Source organism: Spermophilus citellus (assembly GCF_964194105.1).
Source record: "Spermophilus citellus genome assembly, chromosome: 17".
Classification (NCBI taxonomy): Eukaryota; Metazoa; Chordata; class Mammalia; order Rodentia; family Sciuridae; genus Spermophilus; species Spermophilus citellus.
The window spans coordinates 66,573,803-66,599,578 of NC_138199.1; the positions used below are offsets into that span (position 1 = coordinate 66,573,803).

At 50.9% G+C, this 25,776-nt stretch overlaps 1 protein-coding gene across 3 annotated transcripts in view; it reads right to left on the bottom strand.

Annotated features, from left to right (window-relative positions):
* Nucleotides 1-6,385: 6,385 nt before the first annotated feature.
* RGS9 (regulator of G protein signaling 9) overlaps nt 6,386-25,776 on the bottom strand; it is a gene marked incomplete at its 3' end in the record, with an annotated part of 65,968 nt that continues 46,577 nt past the window's right edge. For 2 of the 3 annotated variants that reach the window (XM_081272317.1, XM_081272316.1), the window contains exons 15-19: nt 24,293-24,431; nt 22,253-22,338; nt 19,989-20,106; nt 7,824-8,305; nt 6,386-6,530 (exon numbers count right to left, since the gene is read on the bottom strand). In XM_081272317.1, the coding sequence (XP_081128443.1) occupies nt 6,386-6,530; nt 7,824-8,305; nt 19,989-20,106; nt 22,253-22,338; nt 24,293-24,431 (970 nt within the window). Of the gene's footprint in view, nt 6,531-7,823; nt 8,306-19,423; nt 20,107-22,252; nt 22,339-24,292; nt 24,432-25,776 lie in introns of those variants that run through there. The other variant, XM_081272318.1, reaches the window with a different exon arrangement.

The window sequence follows — 25,776 nt, forward strand, 5'->3', positions numbered from 1 at the left end:
GGATGGATGGATGGAAGGATGGATTGAAGGAAGGATGGAAGGAAGATGGACAGATGGATACACTAAGAGGGTAAAATCATTTCCCTGTAACAATTTAGTTCAGTGGTTGGTGGCCTGCAAATTAACTGACAAAGACAACAAAAAAAAACCTCATAAAAGTGGAATCAGGCAGTATTTGTACTTCTGTGACTGGCTTGTTTCACTTAGCATATCATCTTCAAGGCCCATCAATGTCACAGCCTTCATTAGACCTTTCTACCTTTCTAAGGCTGAATGATGTTTTATTGTGCCATCCTTAACATCTATTTCTCTATCATTGAACATTTGGTTGATTCCAGTTTGGGGCTGTTTCGAATAATGCTTCTGTGAATATAGGTATACAAATATCTGTTCAAGTCTCTGCCTTCAGTTCTCTGTGGAATATACCCAGAAATGAAATTGCTGGATCATTGATAATTCAGTTTTTAATTTTTTGACAATACTCTTGTCTAAAGTAATGGCATTATTTTACATTCCCACCAGCAATGCACCAGGGCTCCAATTTCTCCACATCCTTACCAATACTATTTGTGTTCTGTTTTGTTTTGTTTTTACAAATGGCTCCATAATTGGTGTGAATTGGGGATTTGACTTGCATTTCCTTCATGACTGGGGATGTGCAACATCTTTTCATGGGCTTATTGGCAATGTGTGTATCTTTTTTGGAGAAGTGGCCTTCAAGTCCATTGCTTACTTTTCATTCATCTGATATTGTTGCTGAGTTGGAGAAATCCTTATATATTCTGGATATTAGATATTAATCTCTTCTTATACATATGATAGCCATTACATTTTTAATGGTTGGAAGAAGGAAGAGGAAGAGGAGGAGCTTAGGGGTTGTGGGATGACAAAGACCAAATGAGGCTTGTAAAATCTAAAATATCTACCAACTGGCCATTTACTGGGGGAAAAAAATTGCAGAGAGAAGACAGGAGAGAAGGTGAATGAGGGGAGAGAGACAGAGACATCATTTTACTTTGTTTTAAGTAAATTAGGGCAAAATAATAACATGAGCCAATTTTAAGTGATGTGTCTATAAATGTTTGTTATATTATTCTTTGTATTTTTCTATATTTTTAGATTCTGAAATTTAAAGAGAGGGGGAAACCGCTCCTACAAAACGAGGGTGGTGATGCAGGGCACACAGGACTGTGGTGAGGATGGGGGCAGGCAGGAACTCAGAGAGGGCTGTTTCCATGTGAGTGTGTCAGCTACAGGTGTGCAAATCCCTGACTCCCTGAGATGGAGTCCTTCAGGACAGACGACTCACGTGGCTACCTATGGGTTGAAGTGAAGGGATAGAAGTTAGCCGATGGACCATGAAAATGTTTCTTTTCTAAAGATTCTGTGCAGAGACATGCTGTCATCTGCCCAGGCCCAGCCCCGAGCCTGACCTTGGTCCCGTCGGCTGGACCCCATGGACCTCCAGCTGCCTCGGCTCATGCCCGGGGCTCACTTGTCCCTAAACACGGGGTCAGGGAGTTAGATGTTCTTCTACAGCATCAGGCTCGTCGGGGGACCTCCTGGAGATGCTTCCCATGTGCATCTTGATTCCCAACCTCAGCCCACAGTTACTGTTGCCTTGGAGTCTGAGGAGTCCCCAGGCAGCCAGGCCCAGGCCCACGTCCACAGCAGTCTATGCACACACCATGGGGCCTCTCCACGCATGCCCAGCCTAGGGTGTGCACATGTGGCCCTGGGTGCTTGTGTCCATACACTCCCCCTACTTGAGGGTCTCTGAATAATCCCACGAGAAAACTCTCAGTCTGTCATTTGGGGAATCCCTGCCATTGACTGAGAAGTTGGAAAGCTTGACCCTCCCCCTCAAACCCCCCTGTGCTGGCCTGGCCCCTCTGCATGCCCCAGCACCCCCAGCCTTGCCTTCCACAGAGGAGCAGATAGACCCCTCAGGCTGAGGAGTCGAAGAGAAGATTCATCAGACTCCAGTCCTAGGAACCAGAGCTAGACAAAAGGAAATGGCCCCCCAAGGGTGAGACTCTACTGGCCACAGCCCACTGGAGAAGGAAGGGGGAAGTTTTCTTTCTGCTGAAGCTTTTCTGTCAAGTCTCAACCTTCACCCAAAGCCACCAGGGATAGTCTCACTGCCTGGTCCCCCTCTGTGCACAGTGGCCAGAAGAGCTCTGCTGGGGGCCCCACCGTCACTCAGGGCCATGAGGCTTCCCTCTCATGAGTCCCCACCTTGGCCAGCTCCAGGGGATCTGGGGGCTGAGGATAGTAGGACAAAGTCACAGCAGGGGCCCAGTCCCTCGTCACCCACACCCCAACCCAGCTTCTGAAGAGTGAAGTTCCTCTCTCCAGTCCCTTCTCTTCCCAGCACAGGTCTCTGAATTCTTAAGGGAGATTCCCAGATGCCTCTCTTTGGGGATCCGTGAGCCGTGGACTCCCTCTTCTGGTGAAGTGTGAGGAGGAAACAGCCACCCGGCCTGGAAGGCTGGGACTCTGAGTCAGTTGTTCAAGGAACCGTATTCCCCTCACCTGCCCAGTCCACCTGCTGGGCACCCAGGGACTCCTCCAGTACCTGACCAGCACAGAATCCTGGATGCCCCTTTTTTCTTTCTTAGCAAATAAGCAAGGAGCAGCTTGGCCTCCTCCCAGGCTCAATGAATTCACCATCCTACATGGACCACCAAGGGTTCCCTGCCCCAGAGGACAAGGTGAGGGTGACCATGTTAGGCTCTGCTTATAGATTGTCAAGAGACAATTGTGGGAATTCTGACAAGTGTAATGGAATGTTACAATGGGATTCTTGTTGCCTCTATTTCCACTGTGACCCCAGAAGCTGAGAATGAGCAGTAGACGCCAACCACCTGCTCCCCATGAAGTGGAGGTGCTGGGCCACATGGGCAACTTAGATCAGGCAGGGGTCCAGAAGGTTGTCTCACAAACTCACCCACTGGGACAGGGTGCTTTGTCCTCCCTTAAGCTAAGTGTTATGATTTGGATCCAAAGTGTCACCCAAAAGCTCCTGGGTTAATAATAGAATGTTCTGAGGTAAAATGACTAGCTAAGGAGAGTTGTGGCCTAATCAGTGGATTCATTAAGTGGATTAATCCACTTAATGGATTAATAATTGAAAAGAACGACTGTCCTGGGTGGTAAGTGTTGACAAGTGGGGTGTGGCTGGAGGAAGTAGGTCACTGGGGACCTGCTTTTGGGGTTTATATTTTGTTCTGGGAGCCTCCATCTCTCTCTCTCTCTCTCTCTCTCTCTCTCTCTCTCTCTCTCTCTCTCTCTCTCTCTGCTTTCTGGCTACCAGGAGCTGAGTAGCTTTCCACCCCACCACACCTTTCCACCATGATGTTCTGTTTCACCCAGGCCCAGAGTGATGGGGTCTGTCAACCATGGACTGAACTTCTGAAACCATGAGCTCTCGTGCCTTTTACTCCTCTAAGTTGTTCTTGTCTGGTCACAGCAATGGAACATGACTGACACACAAGTGAGGGGTTTCCAGGGGCCATATATGCATCACCTTGTTCCATGTGTTTCCAACTAACCCCCAGGCAGGGCTCACACATCCTACACACTATGGTCTACCAGGACTTCCAGATCCAAGTTCCCCAGCTTGCTTCAGAGCAGCTCCACGAGGGAAACACCGTCACCCCCAATCCTCACTTGGGGTTTGAGGGAGTGAAAAGCAACCTAACCATGGAATAGAGCATAGCTGCATTTGGGGGCACCTGTATTCTCCTGTCCCATCATACTGTCAGTCCCCCCCAAGACTATAATGGTTCCAGAGTGGGAGAGATCAAGTGTTTACCAATACCAATTCTCTCCATCTTCCTTCCTAGTGTTCAAAACTCCTCAAGTTTAGTGGGCTGGACTAAAGACTACATGTCCCAGCTTCCTTTGCAGTTAGGTGAGACCATGTGACCAAGTGCTGACCAATGGGAGGTGAATTTAAACATCAGCTACCTTCCTGCCACTCCCTCCTGGGCATGAGTGTTGTGGGTGGTGAGCCAGCTTGAATCCCTACCCCAGGGCAATGGTTCTCAACCTCATCAGGACATTAAGTCACCTGGGGAAGGGCTAGAAAGTCCTGAACCTTTCAGGTTTCCCCGGTGGATTCTAATATCCACACAAGATGGAGAAACATCATACTCCATGCCTGTGACTTGGGTCTGGGCAGAGCAATAAACTAAAAAAAAAAAAAAAAAAAAAAAAAAAATAGTGGCCCCTGCATTTCCTATCTTCCTTGGACTTGCCTCCCATAGGACTATTCTCCTGTCTTTGGGCAACTATGTAACAGAGGCAGTAGATCCTATTTGAGCCACATCCTTCTGATGTCTGTTACTGAACTTCAGCCTGGACTTTACCTTATCCAACCAGTAGACCCTGGAGCCTTCTGTCATTGATTCTGGGGATCCAGGAAAGTTTAGTTCTCTTTAGCATCTTGGGGTCTTAGAGGAGAGGCCCATAAACACTAGTGTCCAAATCCAGAGTCGAGATTGTCATTACTCTTGACATATTGGCTGCTGGTAACTAAAGGTAGGAACTGGCCTTATCTTCAACCTCATTTTGAATCAGTTTTACAAATAAAGGCATCAAATTAACCAACCCACGCCCCTTTCAGGAAAGACCAGACTATTTTACTTATTTCCTGGAAGAAAAATTTCCTTTGCCCTCGGTGAGTGACTTCAGAGTGTGCTCTGTGGAGTAGATTTGCTAGAATCTAAACTGAGCAACGCTCTTAAGCTCTCGAAGTATTCACACATCTGTGGTTGCCCTGTGGAGAGAGGATTCAGCAGTCCCAGTATTTATGGCCTAAATAAGATAAGCTATCAGAGGTTAAAAGCAAGTTGGGGGTTCTTATCTACTAACTGAATTCTGATAGAGTTGAGGGCCAAAGGGGAGGAACGTAATGAGCGATTTTGCAAACAAGTGGAATTTTGCTCTCCTTCAAGGACTTTCCATGCAACTTTGAAGAATTGTTTTATTAACCATGTATCTCTTAATCTCAACCCACTGTCCAACCCAATTATGATCCCAGCAGGACTCTTTGGGGCAATGCTTCAGAATGGGGTTGGAAACCAAAGACAATATAATCCGTAACCTCTAGTTTCTGTTTCTTAACAGTGACACCGTCTTGGACTGATAATCTTTTGTTGTGGGGTTTCTGGGCATTCGTAGGATGTTTAGCAGCATCCCTGGCCTTTACCCACTAGATACCAGATGCTACTCCCACTCCCCACCCAAGTCTTGACAACCAAAAATATCTCCAGACACTGTGCCGTGTCCCCTGGGGAGAAAAATTGACCTGGTTGAGAACCATCCGAATCCATGGGGCTAGGAGTCCTACTCACAGTGACATCCCCAAGCATAGCACAGTGCTGGGCACACAGTAGGAGTTCAACTAATCACTACTTATTGGATGAGTACTTGGGGGAGAGGTGGGAAGTGCACACCAAATCTGGTGCAGAGTGGGTGCAGAGGAGCAGTCTGACCACCTCCTGCAGACAGCAGGTGAACAGATGGCCTCATTGGTGCAGAGTGGGACCCACAGCACATATCCTTGCTGGGGCAGTTTCCCATGAGCATTCCCATGCAGTGACCATGCACAGTGGTTGTACCAAGTCAGGATCTCCAGGACTCCTCGGACGATGACTCTAACTCAAGGGTGACCTAGGGCCAGCCGGGCCATTTGCACTGCCATCTGAGACTCTCCCTCTCCCCACCTCCTTCCCCACAGGTCAGACCTGCACCACAGCCTGAGGGCCCCTGCCTGCTCTTCCAGCTCTTGCCCTTTGTCCTCCACAGGAGCTTCTCCAACAAATCCCATTTTGGTGCCAGCTTCTTGGAGGATCCGGAGCTCCAGGAGAGTGTCTTTCCTCATCCACCCCCCACTTCCTGCAGGATGCCACTCTCTGGGGCACCCCAACTCCTAGAGTGCAGTTACTGAAAGCATCATGCTCGAACCAGTTTGGACAGGGAGGGACCTCTGGGAAGGAACTCAGTGTCCCTTTGTTGACAAGACTCAGGAAGACATGAGCTTACCTTATAAATAACAGCTCATGAATAACTAGTTAAGCCAGGCACATGCTAACATTTTGATCCAAGAAAATCTTCCAAGTTCTCCTTTTATTGGTTTTAAGGCAGCAAGGGACATCCTCTGGCCCACATGCCTTTCTGGCCAAGCAAAGGGAAGTCAGGGCAAGGGAGGGGGTTGGCCATCGGGAGCCGGCCAGAGCACTCTCCCCTACACTCCACGTCCTCTGGACTCTCCGGCCCTCACATACCATCCTAATGCACTTTGGTTTGAGAGCAAGCGTGCCCCGTGGCCCTGTCCAGCAGTGTCTGCCACGAGCATCTTCAGGGCCCCCGGCCCGGCTCAGCCTGCCTTCCCCTCAGCCAGGCTCTCCCAGGGGCAGATGACCTCCTTTTCTGTGGCCCGGTCACCAGACTCTCCAGTGTCGTCTGAGTCCATCAGGCAGGGTCCACTCTCTATGGGCACATCCATTTTGATCTGGAAGAAGCTTCAGGCACAAAAGAAAAGCCGTGATCAAAGAGCAGAAGGGCCACTCACCCCCAAGTTTCCCGAGGGGCCCAGAGAAGATCAGCCCGGGGGGCGTTTCCCAAACTTCACATGCACAGCATTGGCTGGGGATCCCTTGGTTGGGGATTCCTGCTTTGCTGCTGAATTAAAGGTAATTCTGAACATGTTCGATTTTCTTTTTCAAGGGGCTTGAATTTGCATGGTTTTGATGAGTTCAGGATGTTCCTGTAGGACACACCAGTACTTAATTCTCAACCGTTTTAAATTGCTTTCTGAGGACATGATGATCCCTGAGAAGAGAGCTTTTTAAAAGCCTCCGGTCCACGTGTGAGGCATGACAGTGGCTGCTAAGAGAGGACCTTCCCTCAGCAGGGCCAGTTGGGAAGACTCGGTAGACACACTGGATCCCGATCCCCTCCCAAGGCCACGGAGCCACCTGGCCTCCTGCTTCCCCAAGAGACAAGGCAGGAGACCCCCATGACGTTGCCCTGCCCAGGCCACATGTCTCAGTCTCCGTGGAACCTAAGACCTCTGCCTGTCACTTCCTTCACCAAACCCAGGCAGAACCAAGCACAGAGCACGTTGATCAGGTCCGGGGTGCCCCTGGCCACTCCCAAGCCCAACGGGGACAGGGCTGATTCTTGATTTTTCCATTCTTTGCTTTCTGCCCCCGGGTCAGGCACCTCCTCTGAGCTGTGGTTTTACATCAGGGGACATCAGGCTTGCAGGACCACCCAAAATGGAGTTTAGAGGGGCCACTGCTCAGGAGGACACAGGGCACCTTGATTTCACAGAAACCGCTGCCTGCTGGGGCCAGGGTCCCTGTAAGCCTGTCAAGAGAGTGTGCAGGTGGGTGCAGAAATAATGTGGGCGGGTGTCCTTGGGGCGGGGAGATGAGGGCACCTAAAGCAAGGGAGGGCGGGGACCCTGAGTCATTTCCCAGGGTCCACCGCCTGTGGTTCTCACTGCAGCAGATCTTTCCTGCCCTTTCCTAATGCAGTGCACGTACTGGCCAACAGGCTTGGATGGGCCGCTGGGCGGAAGCACATGAATGGGAAAGAAAGATGCCTGTCCCTTCGCCTCAGGAAAAGGAGGAAGAGCAAGACTGAGACTTTCTGGTGGCCCAGGGACACGAGCAGCCTACTCGTGGGGTCTGCTCTGGAGGACCCTCCTCACTACCCACCCCATCAACCCCAGACCACATTCATGGCTCGGAGCCCCGTCCACACCACAGCCCCCGGTGCGGGTGCCAGGCACGAGCCCCTCTGCTTACTTTGTTACTCTCTTGGGTTTCAGCCGCGGCAGCTGGCCCACATCCCCCAGGGGCTGCACCTTTCCGTGGGACACCGCAGGGCACTTGGGTGAGAGCCTGGCAAAGACCGGCGAGGCCAGGCAGCCCCGTCTCAGGAACCTGCTGAAGGACAGGGCCGCGCGGGCCTTGGGCAGGGCCCTGGGCTGGCTGCGGGGCCCGGGGCTGTCTAGGGAGGCCTCGCTGCTCTCGGCCATGAGGGCCCCGCGCTGCACACTTGACCAGCTGGGCTCCCCCTTGGGCTCCAAGCCTGAGGAGCCCTCCAAGGCCACTTGAATGGGCGAGGGGCAGATGGTGCTGCTGGGCCTCCTGATGAAGCGGCTGGGCGAGGGGAAGGGCCTCCTGGGGGAGCGGCAGGAGGAGGAGAAGGGGCTGGAAGGAGAAGGGGGCACGCAGGTCCCAGTGTACACAGCCAGGTGGGGGCTGGGAGCCATGTGCTGGCCTGGCTGTAGAGGAGAGAAGGACAGAGTTCAGTGGTGAGTCGTGTGACCCGTCACCAGGGCCCTGAGCGGCCCTGTGCTGACTCAGCCCACTTCCAGCGGCAAGACGCAGGCCTGGTGTGGCTGCCTCCTGAGGAGCTGGGGAGTCACCTATGTCACCCAGAGGTATAGGCATATAAAGTCCTCCTGCCCACCCGGGGATCTGTCCCCAGGGCAAGACAGTTGTATCCCAACCCCACCTTCCTCCAGGCTCAGGATGCATGCGGGAGTTCAGCCAGGCTGAGGTCTCCCTCACCCTCAGCTCCAGCCCCCAGATGAGCAAGGCCTCCCGTCCGCCGTTTCCCACGTCACCACTCTCTCGCTGGGTGGCACTTAACAGTTGAACTGGGCAGTGGAGGTGGCAGAAGTCATCTTGGAGCATGCCTCGCTGCCCCCTCCAGGCCAGCTCCTGCCAAGTCCAACCTGGCCATGCCCCGGGGGTGGCCCAGCCCCAGCATCTCCCCTAGTTTCCCCTGAGATGGGCACGGAGGCTGAGCATGGAGCCTGGGTGTTCCAGCAAGGAAGCTGGCGACGTGGGGCAGGAGGTGATCTGAGGAGAAAGGGTGGCCGTCAGCCTCCCTGGGCCATGCGTTCCCAGCGCCCCAAGGGTTGGGCAGGAGGGACAGATCTGGTGCAACTGCAGCTTGAGGAGCCTGAGGAGCTTCGCCCAAACCGACAGAAGGAAACTGAAATCAGGATTTCCAGTGAGGCTCTTCGCCACGACCTCCCTTCCCCTCGCAGGACACACGGGTCTGTCACCTGGGCCAGCTGGGCTCCTCCTGAGGGCGCCACATCAAAGCCCAGCAGGACAGAAGTCCTGGGGCGGGTGGGCCTGTGGGACAGTTGGACCAACGCCACCCCCAAGAGAGAACCGGAAATGACTATGGTGAAGAACAGACTGAAATGGCCTCACGATGTCCTCAGAGGGCCCCGCTGTCCCTGGCTGAGTACTTCCCTGTGGCTGAAGGAGGCTGCCTCTGGCCTCCGCAGAGCAAGGCCTGGTTTCCAGGTCCCTGAGCAGGCCAGGCCCAACCCTAAGAGGGCAGGGCAGGTGCACCCAAGAACAGCTCCTGAAGGAAGATAGCAGCCAGGGGCCACTGGGCGCTCAGAGACTGGGCTGAGAGGGCGGCTCTCCATTCTCCTGCACCAGTTCCCTCAGGTTCAGAGAAGACCCCGTTCTGAAGGGCAGCTGGGGCTGCTGCTCCACCACCCCCCCCCCGCCAGACTCCAGAGCCAGGGGCCACTGGATTATGACACTGATAACGATCATCGTCATTGCTAAAGTGCAGTAGGACCTTAGCAAATGTGGCCCTGGGCTGATTGTGGATAATTTCTTGACTCCCCAGAACCTCTACTTGAAGCAACTATTATTACCCCATTGTACAGACGAGGAAACGCTTCAAGAAGCCAAGGAAAGAGATCTTAGAAGGAGAAGAAGCAGCCGAGGGACTGTGTGGATGTTTCTGGTGGCCTGCAGAGCCGCCTCCTCACCATCACCCAAGGGCACGTTTTTCGAACACAGACCCTGGCCCCAGCCAGCCCTGCTAAAGGTGCCACTCTGGGGAAGCATGTTCTACCCTTTACCCAGGTTGACCCATCTACGAACGTGACACGCCGGCTCCTCTAGGACTCTATGACCACCCACTTTAGAGAATAGGACATTGAGACCCAGAGGGGTTCATGGCTCTCCCCAGGCTCTTACGACTAGCAAGTAACTGTGGCACGTAGAGTTCTAAGATGGTGCCCGGGGTTCCCGTCCCTGCCCTGTAGTGTGCCTGTGAACCACGAGTATCATGGTTAGGCCAGGTGGCGTGAGAGGGCACAGCTGACTTTTACAAAGGGAGAGTAGCCAGTGAACTTGACCACACCACAGGAACCCTTTAAACCTGAGTCTAGGGACAGAATCAGAGACTCAAAATGCGATAGAGGTTCCAGGAGGGCGAACTCTCTGTCGCTGGTTTTGAAGATGGAGGGCCTCATGTCAAAGAAAGTGGGCAGTTTCCAGAGGCAAGAGCAAGGACACGAGGCCTGCAGTCTCTCAAGGACCTAAATCCTGCAACAACCTGAATGAGCTAGAAAGAGGATTCTGCCCAGAGCCTCCAGAGAAGAGCTGCTCAGCCTGCGAGCAAGCCCTGAGCAGGGAACTCGGCTGTCGGTTCCATCTGAAGGTTCCTGTCCTGCCCAAATTCATGTTGGGGGATGGGCTTTGGGAGGAGGTGATCAGAAATGGAATTAGTGCCTTATAAAAAGAGACCCAAAGAGCACTAGCCCAGCTCTTCCACCACATGGGGACACGGTGAGAAGGCGTCTAAGAACCAGAGAGCAGGCCTTGGACTCTGAACCCACCGGTACTTTGGTTGTGGACTCCCCAACTTTCAGAACTGTGAGAAGTTTCTGTTGGTTTTGAGCCACCCAATTTACAGTATTTTGTTAAAGCAGCCAAAATGGACCAAGACACCTGCCGTGTCTCCTGTGGACAACTGCTTGTTGTCCATGGTCATTGGACACCTGCCGTGTCTCCTGTGGACAACTGCTTGTTGTCCATGGTCATTGGACACCTGCCCTGTCTCATGTGGACAACTGCTTGTTGTCCATGGTCATTGGTCACACAGCAGCAGAGCACCAAAGCCATGACTTTGATGAGCAGCTGAACCGAAGCCTGTGTGACCCAAATGCCCTGTTGTTTCTACCACTCCCATGTGGCCATTCCACTGCCTGCTGAGTTCAGACAGGACTTGGGGTCCTAGAGAGTGGGGTAAAAATACTCTAACTCGGAAATCAGCCTTGTGAAGAGGGATACAGAGGTATCAAAGTGGCACTTCCTGGGCTCATGAACTTGAATCCCACTCCTTTAGAATTTGTGATAAACTCCTGCTCTAATTCCACCTTACAGATAGGAAAACTGAGGCTCATGGAGATGATGCAACTAGACCAACATCAAAGCTTTTCATGGAATCGGCCTCTGCACATACCTCCCCCAGTTCTGTGCTCACTCCCACCTTCCTACTCCCTCTGTCTCTCTTCCCTCCACCCCACTCCTCTCCAGCACCTCCCGATTTCCAGAATGAATGACAAGACAGGGAAGAATGATGGCCACTATCTTTTTGCACTTACCGACTTGAGATGGTCCTTTCTTCTGGGCCAATGGCCATTAGCCTGGTGGGTCCACATCACTTTAATCGGGCTGCTTTCTCTACCCCCTTCCACGAGGGAACCATGAATTCCCACCTTGGCCCCTCCACAGAGGCCAGGGCCTGTGCTTCGAGACCCAGCCCCTCCAGCTCAAGCCCCACCTACTCCTGTGCGAGGCAGCAAAGCAATGGTATGCGAGACACGTGGCAATGAAATGTGATGGGACACAAACAAAGTAAAGGAAAGCTTGATTCTGTTTCATTGTGTGCAGCATTTTTATTGTGCTAGAGCCAGGAGAGTGGGGAGGAGCATGAAATGAGCAGGTACACTGACATGAGGACAGTCAGGAATGTTTACACAGACAGTGGATCAGATGGTGCAGAGAGATGCAGTTCCCTTTTCTGTCCTCAGAGAGTGGCTGAGAATGTGAAGGCCACCTGAACTCCCTTCCCCGGAGCAGGAAGGTGAGCAGGGGCCACACTCAGATTCAGCATGCAGGGTCTGCGGTTCCTTCTGGTCCCTTCCCATTCTTCCCTTCCCCAGTTCTCCAAAAGCAAATGACCAAAACTGGCTCCACAGGGAAAAATCCACTTAGGTAACCATGCCATTTCTACCACTCAACCCACTGGACACAGTCCTGCAAGAGCCTTTTCCCTCACTTCAGCCATGGAACTCAGACTGCAGGACGGACCAGTCACTATGCTGTTGTTGGTCAGTCAGTCCTCTCCTAGGAGCTGCAGACAGGGGTGCGACATCAACTCCCCCCACCAGAATATATCCTAATATTCCCTGGAGGGTTCAGAGGGCTACACTGAGAGATTCTGAGGGAGCACAGAAAATGTTTTGGGACAATAATGTTTTAAATATCCCTCAGGAAATCTTTAAACAATAAAGAATGAGCCACTGTGTTAGACAACACTGACAGGTAGGAGAAAGCTACCATTAAGCTTCTAGAGAGGGCAATGATAAATATGATGGTGATGATGACGGTGGTGGTGGTGATGATGGTGATGATGGTGATGATGATAATGGTGATGATGGTAATGCTGATGATGGTGATGGTAATGGTGGTGATGGTGATGATGGTGGTGATGGTGATGGTGATGGTGGTGGTGATGATGATGGTGATGGTAATGGTGGTGATGGTGATGATGGTGGTGATGGTGATGGTGATGGTGATGATGGTGATGATGGTGGTGGTGATGATGGTGATGGTGATGATGGTGATGATGGTGATGATGGTGATGGTGATGATGGTGATGATGGTGATGATGGTGATGGTGATGATGGTGATGATGGTGATGGTGATGATGGTGATGTTGATGATGGTGGTGATGATGGTGAAGATGGTGATAATGACGATACCAGCAGCAAGCATTTATTGAGCATTTATGATATGCCAGACATGGTTCTAATGACCTTACCCTTATTTCCTTATCCCTAGTCCTTGTATTTTCACTTAATATTCATAATGAAAACAGTCTTTTCCCTAAAAGCCAAGCTAGAAAATGGAATTCTACAAAGAGAATACTGGGATCTTGTAGAATAATTTATGTTCTAGCATAAAATGTACACTTCATGGACAAAGAGGCTTGTTATGTGTTTAAACTATGCCATTAATGAATTAAGATGATGTTTAAGTACACAGCATGGTAGAGGCTATCCCAGTGGTGTAAATATGTCAATAATAGTGCCCAAATAAATACCATTTTTTATGCCATTTCAGATCCACATGGGCCTCGTGGAGCTACCGTTAGTTTGACTCATAGCAACAAAGTCACCAGGAGCAGCTGCCACCTGCTAGAGCTCTGGCCACAGCTGAGGATGCTCTAGTAAAACCTCAGACCTGGGTAGGGACCTGTGGCCCCAGTGACATCAAACCTGAGAGTTTCCTGGTAAATTCCAGGATCAGAGAGCAGAACCCCAGTGCACCCTTTAGTAGGGGAGCAGGCAGGAGATAAGAGTGGAAAAGAGCAGATTCCTGGAGCTGAGCTACAGTGAACCCACACAAATGCATGAAGCCCTGCATCCCTAGGAGCTGTGGAGAGACTTCCAGGATGGGAAGTCCAGGTTGACCATTGGTCCTCATCACATACACCAACTACCTGCCCTAGGGTCTCTCTAATCTCCTGGTCTTCACTCATCCCCAAGCTAGTGGTCCCTGCAATGCCCTCTCAAAGGAACATAGGGATTTCCCATAATTCAGCTAGCGACACTTGTTCAATTGTCTTTCCTGTTGACTGCAAGTTTCCCAAGGGTCAGAGTCCCCCCTCCTTGATCCCCAGCACCTGGCAGGATGCTGAGCATGTCACAGGTGCTGAAAGTCTTTTTTGGATGTTGAATGGTTGGGACAAAAAGAAGAAAACTGTCAGAGCCTGGCCCCTCTAACCACCGAAGCTAGACTCTGGACCCCAGTCTTGGTGGTCTACAAGAGGCAGGAAAAAGAGAAAAGGGGAGTCAGAAAGAGGATTTCTCAGCACCCACTCTGAGCCAGACACTCTACTCTCAGTAACATTCTAGAAGAAATTAAAACAGCAGGTAAGTTGAAAGTCAAAGTCACACAGCTAGTAAATATCAAAACAGGGTCCTCCCGACTCTACGGTCCACACTCACTGAGTTTAGAAATAATCCTTCTTATGTCAACACAGAGATTTGTTTTTTCAGTGACATTTAAGGACCAATCCCACGCAGGATGCTGGACTGACTAGGAGCAAATAGTGAGTGGTTGTCTTCAAGTTCGGCGTTGAAAGTAGCCAGTGCTTTCTGAAGCCCACCTTTTCTCATGGCTGTGGAAATTCCCCAGCATTTCGCACTGACAAGGTTCTAAGAATTCCAAAACTTTCCCCAAAATGCTACCCAGCTGGCCAAGGAGCATCACAGGCTCACTCTCTTGATCACCTTCCAACATACAGAAGATTCTGGATAAAGATACGGGACACTTCTTACCTCTCTCAGCTCAACAGCCTTTCTGCTCCCCTCTATTTGGCTCAGCATCACATCATCACTATCCGCCAGAAAGTGTCAAGCACCTTCCCACTGCCCGCCCTCAGCCATGCTCTCCCAAATTCTATTTATCATGAAAATGGATCTCATGCTAAGTGAGTGTCTTCATTTCCCTCTTCCATTCCAAATTCTCTCCGAGTTGCGACACCAGGCAGTGAACCCGTCCTCTCCAAGACCAGTCAGTCATATCCTCCAGACTTGTCCAAGGTGTGTCTTATCAATCATTCCTTTTCCTACCTCCCTGCCTCCCCAAGATCCACCCGTCAACTGGAAACACATCCTCTGCACCCTGTCTTTACAAAGGCCTCCCCTCAACCCTCCACCATCTAGGTTACCACTACAGCCCTCACCTTCATCCCAAACTGCTTGAAATGTTGATCTGCATTCACCACCTTCCCTCTTCACCTCATCCTGGGTTTTGTCCCCCCTATTCCACTAAAATCACTCCTTTCAAAAATCCCCAGTAATTTCCAAGCTGCTCCATCCAGCAGCCTCCTCCCAGCCTTCAACACATCCAGCTCCTGGATCCATCAGGACAGGCAGGGCCAGGCTGCAGTAGCTCCCAACTCTCAGTGACTTCTTCCAATTGAGGTCTCCCTGTCCCCAACCCCCACACACAGAGTTTAACCCAGGCAGAGGCTTCCTGTGTCTATTGCTGTGCTATGTTGAAGGTGATGTCGTCTCCAAGTCCACAGCAGAGCGTGGGGTCGGGGTGGAACACACGCCCTTGGCCTCTGCACAGCCCATTGGCCAGCACTGGTCACATGACCCCACCAGCCGCAGGGGAGGCTGGGAAGAGGAAGGACTCAGACTGTTTAACGAGGCCCAACTGTCCCTGCCCAACAATTGTATTGAGTCATAACGTGACCCCTCCCTCACATCTGCACCTCGCCACTCCATTCCATTCTGGACTCTTTCTTCTCTTGTACCTTTAAAATGTTTCTCCCTCCAAGGTGCCTGGTTAGCCTTCTTCTCTCTTCCTGTCCACCCTCTCCCCTGAGTCCTTGTCCACTCTCACACGTTCAACCATCACTTCCTGGTAAAGGAGTCCATCTCACACGACTCCCTCTTCATGATTCAGAATTACTCCAGCCAGCGCCCTTTGCCTTCAGAGCCCTGACCTACCATCCACTCTGGGTCTCTCACTAAGAGTAAATTTGATAAGAGTAAACTGGACTGTCTTGTGCAGTTCTGCATCCTTCACGCCTAAAGGAATGGCTTAAAAGTCTCCTTCCAGAAGCACATTTTCAACTTCCTATTGGGGCCTGAGGGTGAGAAGAATCTAGGTCAAGAAGGGCTGGAATGCCTTGTTCCACGACACGGTCTCTTGTTTGGTGGTTATCAGAAACCTCCAACAAAACTTAATGTTTGAAAAAAAATGTGAGGTTCAGTTGTGACAACCCAGTCTCCCAAGGTACCCTGCTCAGCCTTACTGTTAAATATTGGTTGTCTACTCATCTTTTTAGAAATTCCAACATATGGTATTATCACATTATAAGTTGCCGCAAAGTCTTTCTGGAAGATTATAATTATTAACTATAGATCTCTGCTTTCTACCTGGAAAATTCCATTTGATCTTTGAGTCTAGTTTCCTCAATGGCTCCAGATAGATTTCATCTGGTTCTCAAGGACTAGATGCTGCCAGGACCTACTTCCTACATCCCGTTTTAGTTGGAAGACCAGGCTCACAGGCAACAGAAGAAGAGCCCACATTCCCGCTTGTGACCTTCCATGGGACAACTTCAACCTGCTCTTCCAGGCTCACTTCACGGACCCTGTGCTCTGAGTCACCAAATAGTTATACAAGCTGTGTCCTGCTTAAGGGCACCTGACCAAGTGGCCAGCCAGGACTGAAATCCAGCCAAGTATTATGGGGCTATGTCTGTCTGAATGGAGCACCTTTTCCTTATCCCACAAGCTGTGTCTACCACAGCCATAGCCCTGCCTAGGCTCCACCTATTAAAGATACTCCTCCTCCTCCTCCAGGAAGCCTCTCTTGATCTCCCAAGCCAAGTAATTCTCTCTCAACTCTGGACTCCTCTCCAGTGTCATCCTCCACCCAGTCTCAGTCTTACTCAGACTTATGGTAGAGGCTTTGTATCAACCTCTTAAGGGCAGAGACCACCTTATCCATTGCTGTATCTACCCTTAGCACACTTCCGCCATGCTTACACAAAAGTGGTCTTTAATATACATTTGTGGAACATAATTGCTGCCGTCCAGGGATGAAGCTGTGGATCCTGAACCTTCCTTCATGAATAATGAGACCTTTATTTTTTCATTCATTTAGTAAAGAATGATCACCTGTTTTGCTTACAAGCCTGTGCCTCTCGTGAGATTGTGGATCCTGTGTGTCTGACATGGAGTAGGTTTCTGTGGCTATGTGGGGACAATCTGGCAAGTGCCAGACCCAGAGCACATGGTCATCTGTTGGAGAATGAGAGATATGTGAAGCCCTAACATGGGGAACCGGATGGTGGAGAGTTGAACCAAAGATGAACAGAACACAGTGCTCTGAAGAATTACTCGATACCTCCACCACCCTGACCATTTTTCCAGGTATATGATCTCAGTTCATGTGGAATAACTGGAAAGGACAGCTAATATCCTCTGGTTTCATGCTTCTTAAACTTCCCCACTAAACTAGGCCAAATGGCAGGAGATCTGGGTGAACAGACCTCCTCCCCGCCACCTCCCCGCCACCCCCCCCCCGCCCGGCATCTCAGGCTAGAGCCTGAACATGCCACAGCCCAGCAGGAAATGTCTTTGATGTCTCAAATTTTATCCTAAAAAATTCATGCACATTTTGCATTCTATTTCATAATATATTCAAGATTGTTTTAATGCAAATTTTTAAAAATTACCTGCCTTTCCTCCTATTCCAAATCTTCAAGTAAAACTAGTGCCCCAGTCATGGTGTCCCTTTGGAATTTATAAAATCTGTTCTGACTATAAATCTTGTGCCATCCACTCTTTCACAAAGGAGGAGGGAGCAGAAAGTTTCAGTGACTTGCTCAAGTTCACATGGCTAGCAATGAGACCCAGGAACAGAGCCTAGGAGGCTTTCTCCAAATCCAAGGCTTTTTTAAACCCATGCACCCATCCACCCACTCATCCACCCATCCACCCATCCATCTACCCATCCATTCATCATCTATCCATCCACCCACCCACACACACACCCATTTATCCATCTATCCACCCATCCATCCATTCACCTATCCATCCATTCAACCATCTATCTATCCATCCATCCACCTGTTCACCCATCTATCCATCCACCCACCCACCCACCCATCTATCCATCCATCCACCTACCCATCCATCCATCCATCCATTCATCTACCCACCCACCCACCCATCCATTCATTCACCAATCCACCTACCCATCCATCCATCCATCCATCCACCCATCCATCCATGTAATATATATTGGGCAGAACCTGTTAGGTTTTAGACATTAGGTTCTGGGGTGAGACAACCATCGTCCCTCCTCTTATGCTTCTCAGTTTATAATGGTTCATTACCTAAAATTTCTTCTGGGGTGACCACTGGATGGGGACTCGAGCATTCCTCAAAAGACAGATGAACAAAGGATATCCTCAGATGCTCTTTAGGAGTGTGAACTGACCTGTGACTAGTGAAATCGGGACGCATAAGCTCCCCTTTTGTTGTTGGAATCATCTTGCTAACAGGCCAGTGACCACGAATGCCTGACACGGGCCTACAGTGACCTGCCCCCGCCCACCCGCCTTGTGCTGCACTGTGTCCTCCTCGCCCACCAGGCTCCCCTCACTGGCCTCTCAGTTCACACTGAGCCATTTCCCACCTCTGGGTCGTGGCCCATATAGTCCCTTCTTCCTGTGATTGCTTCAAGGAGGCATAGTCTGCACACACCCCATAATGCTCATCACAACTCCCTGGCTATTCCTATATAATACATTCTACAGGTTTTTATCAGATATTTGTGCTATTGATTACAATGATGGCCCAATTCTTGACACTTCCCTGTACCCGTGTCTTTTGCTATGAGACTCTGACTTTTGCTATGAGTGTGTTTCCGATCCCTTAAATCTAGGCTAGCTTTGTGACTTGCTTTGGCCCGTAAAATGAGGTGGAAGAGACCATGTGCAGCCTTCCATATTTCCACTAGCTTCCTTGCAACTCTGCCAGCGCCGTGGGCTCATGCCTAGGCCAGGTGATTGGAAAATGAGAGACAAATGAAGCAGAGCAGACTCATTCCCCTCATCCCAGCCTAGACCACTGGAGACCAACTGCCAGACAAGTACGTCCACCCAGTCAAAACTAACAGCCACAGATCATGTACAAGAACAATAAGCAAATGATTGCATGCCACTCCGGTTTTCTTGTTGGCTGGGACACAGCAACTTCTACCTGATAGTTTAATTGCTTTTTGTCAGTCTTGGACTATAAGGAACAATGTCTTTTTTGTTCAGCAATGCCTCGCACACAGTAGATGCTCAATAAATGTGTTGAACAAGTGAGTGTTCCTGCTGTGTGATGCTGGTCCCTCACTCTCTTCTTTATTTTCACTTTTGCATACAGGTATATGGGGTAAGCCTCACTGCCAAGAATAACCTTCTAAAGCTCACAAGGTCAAGGTTGGAACTGCCCTATCCCTCCAGCCCTGACCCCAGAACTGGCCTAGTTGACAGCTAGAGAGGAGGGAGGCATCAACATCCAGAAATACCCTAACAGGTATTGTATTTGATCCTAACTCATCTTGCAAATGTCACAGGTGTCCACCACCCACCCACCCATGAAGACATCTGATCGTTTGTTCTTCAGCTGAAAAGATGCTCCTCAGACAGCCACGTCACCTGTGCTTAACCTGAGTCCTCATTCCTGCAAGCTACCTCTCCACACAGCACACACAAGAGGATGGGGAGACAGGAACAAGAGAGCTCACTAACCCTCGAGCAATAGCAGGGCTTTCTAGGCAGGTGTCCCAGAGGAGCCAAGGGAAGTGCTTCTGCAGAGGACACGGCCACTGGCCCCTGGGAGAGAGCTCAGATTGCTTTAGAAGCAGAATCTACACTGGGAAGCCAGGATGAGGAGCTTCGTTTTGTTTAAAGCTATTTTAAATAAGTGTCCCTTAAAGAACTCTGCCCTACGGGTAGGGAGAAGCCTTCTCTTTAATTTCCCAAAGCTCATGGTGGGACACAAAGCAGCCTGTTGACGACAAGAACTGCCCAAGGTCAGACAGGTGGGCAACTGAGTCCGGTGATCCCTCCACCCCAAGGAGTCCCTTAGTGAGCTGGAGTAGAACAAGAAGCTCTGGGGACTCTAGTATTAGGAAGTCCACCCTGAAAGGGACTCTGGGATAAGCTTGTTGACCCCACTGCCAGGAGCAGAATCTTCTAGACTCTGACCCTACCTTTCTTTGGTGGCCTCTCCCAAGGGCATGCCCCACCCCCACGCTCCCGGATTCACAGGTTTATTTGGGAGGCTCCTCCTTCTTGAGCAGGCTCCGGCGGTCTAGTTTGCTCATGACCTGGGTGATGTCCACCGTGTTGGCTGCTTCTCGAGCTTTGGCTTCTTCTTCTAGCTGCCTCAGGATGACCGGGCTCGGGCTGGAGCGCAGGTGACGCCTCATGAACGGCAGGGTGGAGCTGGAAGGAAGGACAGATGGGCGGTTGGTGGGAAACCATGCTGCTTGCCCAGCGACACTTGGTGGGAGTTGGGGCTGGAAGGCCAGAATCTGGATATGTTCCCTCATTTTCCCAGTGAACCTGAAGTAGGGTCCTCAGAGCCACGGCCAACCTTAGCTCTTTTCTCCCCACTTGGAAGACAGGACCAGGGTGATCACCACCTGCTGTCAGGTTTTAGGTGAGACACAGGAAGACGCTGTGGATGGTAAAAATGGCAGACACACTTTCCAACACATTCATAAACCACCCCGGTAGCTGAACATCCTGTAGAAAGATGTTCCTGTAAAAAGCCAGCAAGGTGGGCTTGGGGAATGGAAAGCCAAGGGTCTCAGCCTCAGGAGGAGTTGGGGCACATTTTTTCTCCTCAAAAGTCAAGACTCTGAGAAGGAAGAAAAGAGCTGGACTGTCCGAGAGGGCTGAGTCCCAGTGGGCAGAGAAAGAGGGAAGGCCCTGCAGGGGCGTGGGCTGGTATTGTCCGCTCATGCACAGGGTCTTGGGATGAATCAGAAATGTCTCCAGAAGCCAAACATGGACCAAACTCTCCATCAGGCCCTTAGGAGCCAGACGAGGACCTAGGAGTCCATGTGATGCACGAAGGCCAAGCGGATAAGACACTGTCCCTGAGGCCACACGGGCTTGGGAAAGGAGCATTGCAGTCTCAGGGATTGTAAAGGCCCTTAGAACCCTGGTGTCTACTCTAGGGAGGTGGAAGCTCCCCTAACTGGAAGCCTGACACTGGGTCTCTTGCAGGACGAAGGCTTGGAGCTGAGGTTCGCCTTATCAGCAGTCCCTGGAAAGAGTAAGTTTTAAGACAACCTCATGGAACCAGTTCAGGCCCACTGCAATCCCTGCCTGGGTGCAGGCTGAACTTCAAGGTGTCCACAGCATTCACAGGCAGCTCTCACTTGAAACCGTGACGACAACATTCCCAGACCACAACACCCTGTGCCAGAGCCAGGTGCTCCCCCGGGGCCCTCAAAGCCCCAGCTGTGGCAGGGGAAGGATCCCAGCTGAATTCTCATGGGTGCCTTGGCTTTTAAAATATCTGGAGAGAGAAGCGCGAGGCGCTGCCCTCCTCCCCCACTGCTTTCTGGCAGAAATTCTGGAGCTACTGTGGCCCTTTCTTGTGGTTTCAAGGAGACGCTTTCAAGTCCCCAGGGGCTCTGAACTCCTTTCCTTACTTTGTAAACCTGGAACAGCACCACAGGGCCCTCTTTTCCCTCTTTGTCATAACAGGACCATTATCCTCGAGAATCAGACCAAGTCAGGGTGGTTTTTTCTTAAGATCCTGTGATAAAGCCTCTGGCCCAACGACCCCTGCTTTTGAATGGACCAAAGAGCTGGAAAAGGGCCCAGAGTGAGCTGAAGGGACAAGCAGGAGAATTTACCAACCACGGTGGACGGCACGCATGGCTGGTGAGGTTCTGGAAAACCTCTGCCAGGGTCCCCTGGTTTTGCTCAATCTGTCGTTTCCTTACTCTTTTGAATCTTCAAGGAGTAGAGTATCTTTTCCCAAAAAAGAGTTCCATCTGCCCCCAGGAAAACACCATGTCACCCAACGTCCTGATGGCCGTTCAAGATGACACGATCCTCGTTTCCAATACGGAAAGTGAGATTAAATGAGTTAATGGACTTCTAGAAAGCAGTCCCTGAACACCTGGGGTGTCACTGTTTGTTTCCCCTAACAGCCTAGCGTCTTCTTTTGGGGTACAGTTTGCTATTCTAAGGTTCAAACAGTAGAGACCCAGGGATGAAGCTTGTGAATTCCCATGGGTCCGTTTGAAGAGGGAGAAGCACAGCAATTAAAAAAGCCAGGGAGATGTTTCCACTGGTGATAAGGTCGTTATTGATGTGCCAATCAGAACCAGTTTCCTCTTGCACCAGCTTCACGAAACTGAAACTTCCTGGAGGCCGTTACTAAGGAGTCTTGCTAGTCTGATTTCAGGGCGTCGTGAAGCCAACGAGGTGCCCCTTGGCTGAACAATCCTTCCCAAACCCAGATATTTTCACCAGGCCAATGTCTCAGTGGTAGCCATTTGGCTGAAGGGACCCTGGCCCCTCTGGCCCCTCTGGTGGACAGTCAGCAAGTACAGGCAGCTCGACTTGCCTTTTCTTGGTGGTCTCCTGAGGTTCGATAGCTTTGGCCAGCATTTCTTTATAGATGGGAGATTTTAAATAGCGAGCATAGGAATCCTAATCGGAACAAGAGAAAAACAGCGGTTAGGAGACAGAATTGATCACATCACAAAGATACACGTGCCATTCTCCAGCGCCCCCCTGGGAGGTAGGATGGCCAATCTCCTTGGATGCAAGGTGTCCAGGGAGGTGTTGAGGGAAGCCACCCTCAGGTGTGGGCCCCAGACCAGCAACATCGATTTCACCCCAGAACTTGCTAGACATGCACAGTCTCAGCCCACCCCCGTCCTACCTAGTCAGAAACTCCAAGGACGGGGCGACCAGTCTCTAACCCCCTCATTAAAATCCTCCTTGGAGCTGTTCGCCTGTTGTGAAGCCAACAAGGGACAAGAGGACACGGACTTCTCCCACCCAACATCTTCTTCAAAGAACACAAGTAGCCATGGGTATGAAACCCACGTCCCCGCCCACCAGCGCCCCTGTCTGCCCTGGGTTTGGGGAATAACAGCAAGAGAATGCAAGAAAAAATAACAAGCCCAAGACTTAGACTCCTCTCGCGGGATGTTTCCTGGCACCCTGGGCAGATTCAGGGACGTTGCTTCATGAACGTTTACTACTTCCAAACTCGCCCAAAGCGCTAGCCATTATAAATAGAGGATAAAGCCCGCGCAACAACCGCAGGTGGGGGGTCTATTTAGACAGGACTATTCTAAAGACCAAGTGCGGGCAGCAACAATTCTAGAACCAGGATGAGTCTGGGAATAAATAGGGATAATGGAGCCGGGAGTCCTATCGAGCTTGTCATCATGGGACACGGCCTGTGGGGACGTGGAGACCAACAAGCACATACACTGTTCATTTCCTAAGTCACCCGAGACGCTGTTCCATCCTGGCTGGGAGCTGGCCTCCCTGGGCTTCTCTTGAAACAACATTTTTAAGAGTCAACACATTTCATAGTACATTAAGGAGGACTATTTTTATAGAAACTGTGCTGTGGACCTCTAGCAAGAAATACACAAAGAAATTTCATTGATGGAAAAAGTGATGAGAGATAGCTAAGGATATGCTTGCCGAAAATTCTAAAGGGTTACCAGTTTTCATGTAAATATATTTCCTTACAACACATTGAAAGACTAACTAGGAAAAAAACATAAATAAGGGAAATAAGTAAACATTGACCATTCACACCCATCTTCACCACACGACAAGGGACCGGGTACTTTGCCATAAAAGGAATCATTGCCGTAATGAGAAATGGAAGCATCCTTATTGGGGATTCTGAACTGTTCTGGGGAAGGCTGTCGTGGAAATTTCCTGGACCAACAGTCCTCCTCACCCCACCCTCCAGGATGGACCAAACTAGACAATTCTCCATGCCTGACTCCGCCTGATTTTATCTCCGTTCTCCTCATTTTTAACAGTTCCCTGAAAATTCCTACCGTGTTCACATTTCACTAATGACCCAGAAGGCTATCTGGATTCTCTCGGGGTCTGGTTACAATCAGATCTATTTTGTGTCATTGAGACACCAAGCCTTCCGTGGGTTCTATTGGCCCAGCACCAGAAACACTGCCACCACCCCAAAACACAGAACACTGGACTCGGGTACACCCGGAGCTGGCATCCCACGCCCATCTCTGCCAAGACCTTGGGCGAACCCCGGGCTCTGCAGCAGCAATGCCTCATGCACGGTTCTCCTGGAGAACCAAGTTCTCTACTTGGCACACCAGTTGCACCCATAAGGCTTCAACAAGTGGCTATCGTATTAATACCGTCATTAATAATGTCATTAGTGCCACCTTTATCACCCCTGCAGAGCAAGGGGCCTATGTCCTCCATGGCCAGTGGGCCTGGGGGCTCAAGGAGGGTCCAGCTCAGCCCAATGGGCAATTCCGCCTCCTACCACCAGCAAAGCCATATCCTCCTGTCATCTCCCCCCCTCCATATCTAAAGAACCGCCCAGGTAGTTAGAACCTCCCTGGCCCCTGGTCCTTGGCCAGACCCCACCCACCTTCTTCATGAGCATGTAGATGTGGGTCTGCGCAGCGTCCAGCACGTAGCGGTGGGGGTGCTTCAGCCCCTTCACCGTGATGTCCATGGTTTTGCCGTCTATGTTTATCCACCGCCTGGCCCCCGGGGCCAGGAACAGTCTGGGGAAGGAGGGAGATAGTCACAAAAGTAGCCAAACCAAGTTCACAGCTGCTTGGGAGGGCTCCCCAGGGTGAGGCTCGTAGTTTAGGAGACACTAAAGCGTTTGAACTTTGAGGAGGTGGTCCAGCGACTTTTCCTAGAGGCAAGAAAACAGCCATGCCAGAATTGGGAATGAGAGTGTCTAAGTTTGACGTTGCTGCCCTCTAGGAGGGAAGGCCCAAGAAGGGAAGGCCCTGGCCAGTCCACCCTAATTTAACACCTTCCGCCTCCTTACTCATCCGGATTCCAGGGCCAACCTGGAGCCAGGACAAGACACCTCCCAAGAGAGGTTCTGCTCTCCCCTGTGCCAACCTAAATGGGTTTGGTGATAAATCTCCAGTACTGAGCCAGGAGGCAGCCCTTATTCCCGGCACCCAGAGGTGGCCTGCCTACTGACCCTGAAGTTGGCCCTACTTTCTAAGTCCTGTGGCTCTGCCTGGGATCTGAGAACTGGGAGCTTCCCCAGTGCTTCTGATTCTGCAAACACTCACACAGATGTTTTTCTACACTCCTAGGATGTACATTAAAATTTTGGAATTCAAAGGTTTACATAAGTGTGGAGGCTGGGGAGAAAGGAGGCTAATGTGGTTGGAGGCTGATGCTCCCTTCCAGCAGATTTTTGGCATTAGGAGTTTTCCATGTGTCGTGAACACAGTTAGTCCATTGTTCTGGGGATGCCTGAACAGGTCCTTCTTGGACCCCCCACACACACATCTTTCTTGGTGACCAGAGCCCCTCCCACTGGGGGAGGGAAGTGAACCTGCCCAACAGAGCAGCCAGTCCCTGCTCTCCCCACCTCTCTGAACACCAGCTGGTCCCATCTAAGGCCACGTGAAGGAAGGATGTCACAGGGACAAAGGCTGAGTCCCTGAGGGGAGGGGCCGCCTGGCCTGCTGCCCAAACACCAGCACTGACTGGGGCTCCGAGGGCTGACTCCAGCTTCACAGTGACCTTGGGAACCGCTGACTCCAGCTTCACAGTGACCTTGGGAACCGTGTGAGTAGGAGCTATAAACACTGGGCCTCGGAGCCCAAGACTGGTGCCCACTGTGCCCAGCGCAGACAGAAGGACCAGTGGGACGTGCCCACAGCAGGACAAGGGTACCGCCCGGCTCAGGGAAGGACATCACACACGCAACCCAAGGAGACCTGAGAAGGGTCAGCTAAAGAATTCTGCCCTGGGCTGGGGATGTGGCTCAAGCGGTAGTGCGCTCGCCTGGCATGCGTGCGGCCCGGGTTCGATCCTCAGCACCACATACCAACAAAGATGTTGTGTCCGCCGAGAACTAAAAAATAAATATTAAAA